Raw genomic sequence first — 7,952 nt, forward strand, 5'->3', positions numbered from 1 at the left:
TGTCACAAAGGTAAAATTACCTTCTACATAATAGCACCCATGGGAAACACCCTTATAAGTAGAATTTTTGTTTTATTTATTTTATCAAAGCAGTGCAGCAATTCCTCATATTTTTCTCTTTTCAAATTACTAATGATTATTAATTTTCAGTCATACCATTGCTCTTGCAGGTTATAAAAATATGCACATATATTTTTGTCACTGTCGTGTGGCAATATTAAATCAAGCCCCAATTCCCTCCTTCTGTGTGTATAACTTGATCTAATATATTTTCTTTCCTTTAGGGTGTTGGTTGGTGGAAATACGAATTCTGCTATGGCAAACATGTACATCAGTACCATGAGGTACAGAAAAACGTTTGTATACTATTCTGCCACTAGATTGATTATAAATTTTTGTTTTGTTGTGTTTTTACAGTGCTGGGGATCAGGCCCAGGGCCTTGAACATGCTAGATAGGCAAGCACCCTACCACTAAGCTATATCCCCAGTTGTAGATTAAGTTTTTAAATCTTAGTGGGAAAAAGGAGGGGAATTGATAGCACTTGTAATATGGAAGTATGAAAAGCCAGAGAACCCGGGGTTACCCACCGTCAGTCACTTAGAGGTGACACTGCCGTTAGCTCCGTGTTCTTCTGTGACTGCACCTGCTGCAGCCACAGGGTTTTGTGACTGTCTTTGGGAAACATTAGCCATTCTTATAATTCATCTCTACATTAAGAAAATAATGCTTAGGTAGTATATTAATGATGCAGTTAGTATATTTGGGTACATGTAACAAGTTTCACAGCTAAAAGAAGGTCCCATTTCAAAGTAAGTTTTAAAATTACAAGCTTTTTATTTTATTTATGATTTTATAAGTCAGCATATTCTCCCACATCGATTCAATCTCCATAAATTCTTTTTCTTTTTTTTTTTTCTTTCATTTCTTCTTTTGTCTTTTTTTGAGACAGGGTCTCACGATATAGCCCAGGCTGGCCTTGAACTCACTCCCTCAAACTTGTGATCCTCCTGCCTCAGCCTCCCTAGTGCAAGGATTACAGGCATGTGCCACCATGCTGAGCCAGTCTTAAATTCTGAAGTTCAAGTTGCAATAATTTTATTTGTTATAAGTTATTGTACTTAGTTAAACTGCTATACATTAGAGAGAAACTTTAATCAATGAGTATTGGCCTGGCTACTTCAAAAGGCTCATTTCATTTCCTAAAAGAAATAATAACTAGTGATTAGAAAGTACTGTAGTTGCCAGATGTGGAGGTGCATACCTGTTATCCCAGCACTCTGGAGGCTGAGGCAGGAGGATCACTGAGTGTTCAAGGCCAGCCTGGACTGCATAGCAAAACTCTGTCTCAAAAAAACAACAACAAAAAAAAATCACGAAAAGTACTGTAGTTGCTCATACAAGATGTTTTGAGCTGATGTTAAATTTTGAGTGAGATCATAGGACAGATCAGTTCACCTTATACGAAGTATATGTAAGCTTTTTCTTCTTCACTTAAACCTGAGAAGTTTCATTTAAGTATATTTCCTATTTATTTGTGCTGCTTTGCCGTTTTTTTAAATAACAATTTACTGATACAGATTTTTAAAAAGATAAACTACTAGTGGTAGCCCAGATAATGCCCAGTGGCTTTTTCAGTTGAATGCATATACGCCAGAATTTTAAAATAAGAAGTTAGTTTCTTCTGTACCGTCACCTCACTTTCCCCAAATCATTAAGAAAATAGTTAGATAAGAAGTAGCTAAGTCTGAAGACACACGTGCGGCTGACCCCTACTTCACGCCGCGGGGAGCACGCACCGCTGTGCGCTCGCGCTTGTCCCTTAGTGCTGCGGGTCTTCGGGGCCGCGGCAGCCCCGTGCTGCTCGGCACCGTTGGGCCACAGCTCTACCGATAATACGTTGTTCTTTTCCGGTAGTAGTAACTGGGCCAGTGGCCATTGCTCTGAGCTCATTCCCAACCCTGTTTTATTCTTTTATTTTGCACTAAATGACAAAGTGGCCCGGGCTGGCTTGACCTTGCAGTCATCCCGCCTCAGCTTCCAGACTGCAGGAATGTAGTCATGTGTCACCATGCCCCAGTGTCTGCAGTGCCCTTAGCCAGGCTACTACTGACCAGCCTTTAAGTTGTCTCCAGTTTCCGCTGTGGTAATACTTCAGTGACCGTTTTTAACTGTATTGGCGCACTTTTGCCAGTGTATTCATGCAGTGCGCTTCTAGCCCTTCACAGGCCAGATCAGGGTATATGCGTCCTGAGAAATTCCCTGCCACAGTACTAGTAATTTAATTTTTTGTTGTTTTTTTTCCAGTACTGTGAATCGAACTCATGACCTTGCACTTGCCAGGCAGGCACTGTGCTGCTGAGCTAAAGCCCCAGCCCCTAGTACTAGTAATTATAGTGGCTGTTTTCCCTCATAATTAACAACAGGAGGTTTAACCTTGTCCAAGATCATCTAACCTAGAACTTTCTGAGAGATTCTGCTAGGTGTTTTGGGAGATACAAAATAATAGTAGCTTGCCGGGCATGGTGGCTCATGCCTGCAATCCCAGCACTTGGAAGGCTGAGACAGGAAGATGATTGCGAGTTCGAGGCCTGTCAGGGCTACAAAGTGAGCTCAAGGCCTGCCCGAACAGCACAACAAGACCCTGTCTCAAAAAGACAAAAAAAAAAGCAACTATCCAGACGTCGGGACACCTGTAATCCCAGCACTCAGTAGGCTGAGGCAAGAAGATCGCCCAGGAGTTCAAGGCCAGCCTAAGTACACAGTGCGTTCAAGACCACCCTGAACTTTATAGCAAGACTCTGTCTCAAAAAACAACCAAGCGGGCTGGGGATTTAGCTCAGCGGCACAGCGCCTGCCTGGCAAGTGCAGGGTTGTGAGTTCGATTCCTGGTACCGGAAAAAAACTAAAAAAAAAAACACCAACCAAAAAAGTGACCTTAGCCAGGTATATGGCTCCGGTATTACACACCTGTAATCCCAGCACTCTAGGAGGCTGACTGAGGCAGGAGGATTGTACATTTGGACCCACCATGGGCAACTTAACAAAACCCTGTCTCAAAATTTTAAAAAACAATTTTTTAGGGTTGGGACATAGCTCAGTGCAAAGACCAAGAGCTCAGTCTCTAGTAAAAAGTAAAGAATTGAATAAAAAAATTTTTTAAGACTAATAAGTGGGCTGGGGGAGTAGCTTGTAGAAAAGCACTTGTCGAGTATGTGTGAGGCCTAGCGCCACAAAGAATAAATAATACAAAGTCGGTCTTCACTGTACGCCAAGCACTAAGTGCTTTATGCACGAGACTCAGTAAACCCTCAGGACAGCGCTGAGAGGTGGTGTTACTCCAAGAGGAAAAGCAGAACGTACAGTGACGTGCCAGAAGTCACAGTGAGTAGTGAGCAGTGAAGCTGGAACTCAAACCCAAGCAGCCCCGCTCCCTGTGCAGCCTCTTACACATTCATTTGCTGCTCTGTTCCCTGCCTAGGAGCCCCAGTCTCCTTTTTTATTTGTTTGCTTTTTGTCTTTTTGAGACAGGGTCTCACTATGCAGTTCACGCTGGCCTTGAACTCACTTTGCAGCGCAGGCTGGTCTTGAGCTCACAGCGATCCTCCTGCCTCAGCCTCCTGAGTGCCGGGATTACAGGTGTGCGCCACTGTGCCCAGCTCTAGTCTTGTTGTTTTTAAAAGTGTCTGAAGGCTGTGTCTTCACAGGAATCAGTAAGTTATCCCAGAGCAGTGGCCTGGCCACGGCTAGGAATTTTTAAGTGTACAAACCAGAAGTACGTTGTAACCCCCCTCCACAGTCTTAAGCAGGAGCATCATGAGCTCGAGACCATCTGGGCAACTTAGCAAGACCCTGTCTCAACAAAAAAGTGCCGGGAGGTGTGTAGCTCAGCGGTAGAGTGCTTGCTGACATAAGCAAGGCCCTGGGTTCAACCCCCAGTACTGCAGAACACTAAAGAAGAGAGTGGTAGGCAGAAAGTGTGAGGGAAGGGAAGAGAGGGAGGCGGGAAGCGCAAGGGGGAGGGAGGGGAGTCCGAATACTAGGTCGGACGTGCAACTGAGACAGAATGGTAACAGGGGAGGGGACTTCCAGACATAATTTTGACCCAGAAATAACAGTCTGATGAGCAGTAAGACCGGTATCGAAGAGGAGAAGATGACCAGTACAAGTTGAAGATTGAGGCGCTTGTCTCCGTCTGCTTTGTGTGGTTCTCACGGTACCACAGCCCGGGTGGTTTTTGTTTGTTTTTGCGTTTGGTGACATGGTCTCACTAGGTAGCTCAGGCTAGCCTTGAACCTGCACACCACCTGCATAAGACTAGGTAACGTACAGTGAAGAGATGGATGTTTCACAGCTCCGTAAGCTAGAAAGTCCCGGTGCCAGCGTGTGGCAAGGACCTTCCTTCTGCTCTGTTCCACTTCGGAAAGCAAGAAGGTGGGAGAGTGAAAGATCCAGCCGTCTTAAAATCAGCATCAGTCCTTGCTCCGAGCGCAGCCCTTGCCTGACGCCTCCTGCTACACCCGCCTCCTGTCAGTTAGCGGAGGGCTAGGTGTCCAGCACATGTAAATGGCAGCAGCTGGAGGATAAAGATTGGATGAAGAATCGCAGGACTGGGCCTGAGGTGGTGGCTCAGTGGTAGAATACTTGCCTGATGCTCACAAGGCCATGGCTTCAGCCCCCAGCGCACGTACTCACGCCGCAGTAGTACCTGGGCGCACAATCTGGGTGTGAGAGGCTGACCTCTGGCTTGGTCTAGAGGCGGGTGCTGGCAGTGAAGATGCAGCAGAAGGGTTGGTGTGGAGAGGAAGATGGGAGTCAGAAGTAGCTGCTGTCTAGAGCTAGCCTGACTAGAGGTTAGTTTCTCTATTCAAGGAGATAAAGATTAAAAAGGATACATTGCTACTCGCCGAGTTTACCTAATACCGGTACAGTTAAAGGTGGAAGTCAGGTGTGCAAGTTAGAAATGAAGACCAGGGCCAGAAGCGGCTGGCCATCTGCATAGAGGTCTCTGTGCTGTGCGCTAGGACAAGGACAGTGGGAAGACTTCTGTGGTCGTGGGGACTTGGAACCAGGAGGAGCACATTGAGTGGGCCAAGAAGAACCCTGCCAGAGCCTACCAGCTGCAGGCCGACGGCACGCAGACGGTCAGGTGAGCACAGCTCTATTTGCCTTCGGGCGTGAGGAGTAGAATTTTTAAAACACAGTACGTTGGTACACATAAAAGTTTAAACACTTAAGTAAAATCCCAGGTCAGAGTTGTTGTTTTTTCCAGAGGTGCCTCGAAATTAGTTTTCTTTGGCGGAGAAGCAGCACAGTGTGATAGTGAAGAGCAGCGTCTCAGTTCAGACACCGGCTGGCTTGTCCGTACCTCGGATGAGCGACAGCAGCACTTCATGCCGCCGCCTCCTGTGTAACGACCTCGGCTTGCACGCAGGATTATTGCGCGATAGTTCATTTAAAGGGCGGCGCGCAGCGCGCAGTAACCCTGGGCTGCCGCCTTCAACAGTGGCGACGGTGTGCTGGTGAGCGCGGCAGCGGGTTAGTAACGGGCTCAGTTCCGAAGGCGACTCCTCTGGGACGCGTAGTCTTCATCTTAAATTACGAAACTGTTTTAGTGCACTCACGGTTTCCTGGGTTACTTACCCTTCGTCACATGAGGGTTGGAAATGGTTGAACAGTGACTTTTGAAAAGCTACTGCACATCCCTTTGGGGTTATCTGAGTATATTTTGTTACAACAGAAGAAAATGAGTCTTATTTACCAAAAATAACTGAGCTTCAGCACATTGTGTATCTTGCCCATAGTATTTTACAGTAAGCCATTTTTTTTGTTTGTTTGTTTGGTTTGGTTTTTTTTCCCGGTACCAGGAATCGAACTCACAACCTTGCGCTTGCCAGGCAGGCACTTTGCCGCTGAGCTAAATCCCCAGCCCCTTGCCCATTGTATTTTACAGTAAGCCATTTTTTTTGTTTGTTTGTTTGGTTTGGTTTTTTTTCCCGGTACCAGGAATCGAACTCACAACCTTGCGCTTGCCAGGCAGGCACTTTGCCGCTGAGCTAAATCCCCAGCCCCTTGCCCATTGTATTTTACATTGTTCACTCTTGTGCCTTCTCAGGTGTCTCTGCTCTTTCCTAGGACAGGTGGTGTTAAGAGAGTGTTTTCAGAACGCGCTGTCTTGAGTTAACGTGATAACTGTATAAATAGTCAGGTATTCTGATTTGCTAAACAGGCTCATGTACATCTCATGTGACAGTAGTTTAGGGGTCATGTCGAAAAGTATCGAAGCAAAGGAGGGTGAGACTAGAATACTACTCCTTTGGTGTTTGTGGCTTGGCCTGGCCCAGCCTTTTGTGCCCCCTACGGTACAGTATTTTAATAAAGTTAGCTGAGTGGTGGTTGGAAACAGAGTACACTGACTTACCTAGGGAAATGCATCTTCTGGGTTTTTTAAGACAAGGTCTTGCTGTGCAGTTCAGGCTGGCCTTCAACACCCTATGTAGCACAAACTGGCCTCGAACTTCTGCAGGCCTCCTGCCTCAGCCTCCCGAGTGCTGGGATTACAGGTGTGCACCACCACACCCAGTTTAAGACAGTTTTTTTACAGAGTGGAATCTTAACTATTTTTATACAAATAATATGCAAGTTGGAGATGTTGTATTAAGATGATGCAAAGGATTTTTAATTTACAATCTCCGTACAGAATCTGAAAGACACTCTGATATAACCTAAAAACCCTGTCTTCTCACAGTGTGCGTTACAATTATTTGTTTAATAAAGCTTGTGTTTCTCTCATTCAGGGTGGTCTCACATTTTTATGGGAATGGAGATATTTGTGACATAACTGACAAACCGAGACAGGTGACTGTAAAACTAAAGTAAGTGAAATCCTCAGATCATGCTTTATGCCTTTCTATCTGCTTCCTGTAAACAGAAGTTGTATATAAATATGAAATGTAATTAGGAATAATTATCAAATTATATTGCTTTAATTCAATTATTCTGGTTCCATGCATTTTAATGGGATGTTTGTAATTTAAGACTATCATTAGGCCAGGCGTGGTGGTGCACACCTGTAATCCCAGCACTCAGGAGGCTGCCTTATGAGGATCACCAGAAGTTCGAGGCCAGCCTGGTCTACATAACCTGACCGTGTCTCAAGAAAACCATTAAAAAACAAGCAAAACTATTATTGGGGTTGTAGCTTAATGGTAGAGCGTTTACCTAGCACTTGCAAGGCCCTGAGGTTCATCACCAGTACTACAAAAAGAAAAAGGTAACTATTGAAATACTGTCTGGTAGGATTAGACGGTACCTTTAGTTATCTGTCTTTCAGGTGTAAAGAGTCAGACTCTCCTCATGCTGTCACTGTGTATATGCTAGAGCCTCACTCCTGTCAGTATATTCTTGGGGTAAGTAAAAAAGTGCCCAGAAGTTTAGTTGGGGCCGTGTTTTAACTTGTTGCATTAAAGCCCCTTTGTTACCTTTTAAGGCTTAATATACCCTTGCCACTTCTGAGCTTGTGTTGAGATACAATTCGTAACAAATGCACAGATGGTAAGTGTTGCGTTTGCCAGATTTTCCCAGTTTCCTATATCCACAGGATTGTCACTCAGAGCAGGGTAACTGGCCCTTCCCACTTCTGTCCTGGCCCTTTCTGGTGCACACCCCTCAGCACCTCTCCAGCCCTTTCTGACGTCCACCACTCACAGGAGCTGGATTTCCACCTGGGTGGAGTTACAGAGCATATGCTTCCTGTGCCTAGCTTTTTGACTTAGTGTAACATTTTGACAGAGTTCTTCCTCGAAGTGGGTTAGGCAAGCTAAAGACAGAGTTCAAAGATGAAAGCATAGTTGGAAAGAGGCCCACAGAGCCTAAAATTTGGTCATAGAGAATGTCTTTGTCGGGCTGGGGATTTAGCTCAGTGGCACAGTGCCTGCCCGGCAAGCGCAAGGT

The 7,952-nt window shown here is 45.3% G+C and overlaps 1 protein-coding gene across 1 annotated transcript in view; it reads left to right on the forward strand.

The window, feature by feature from the left end:
• Erlec1 (endoplasmic reticulum lectin 1) overlaps positions 1 to 7,952 on the forward strand; it is a gene marked incomplete at its 5' end in the record, with an annotated part of 22,536 nt that overhangs the window by 12,471 nt on the left and 2,113 nt on the right. Inside the window, 4 exon segments of the mRNA XM_013517526.1 lie at positions 285 to 344; positions 5,024 to 5,148; positions 6,797 to 6,874; positions 7,333 to 7,408. Coding sequence (XP_013372980.1) covers positions 285 to 344; positions 5,024 to 5,148; positions 6,797 to 6,874; positions 7,333 to 7,408 — 339 coding nt within the window.

This window comes from Chinchilla lanigera, unplaced genomic scaffold (genome assembly GCF_000276665.1).
Source record: "Chinchilla lanigera isolate Chin_1 unplaced genomic scaffold, ChiLan1.0 scaffold00040, whole genome shotgun sequence".
Taxonomy (NCBI): Eukaryota; Metazoa; Chordata; class Mammalia; order Rodentia; family Chinchillidae; genus Chinchilla; species Chinchilla lanigera.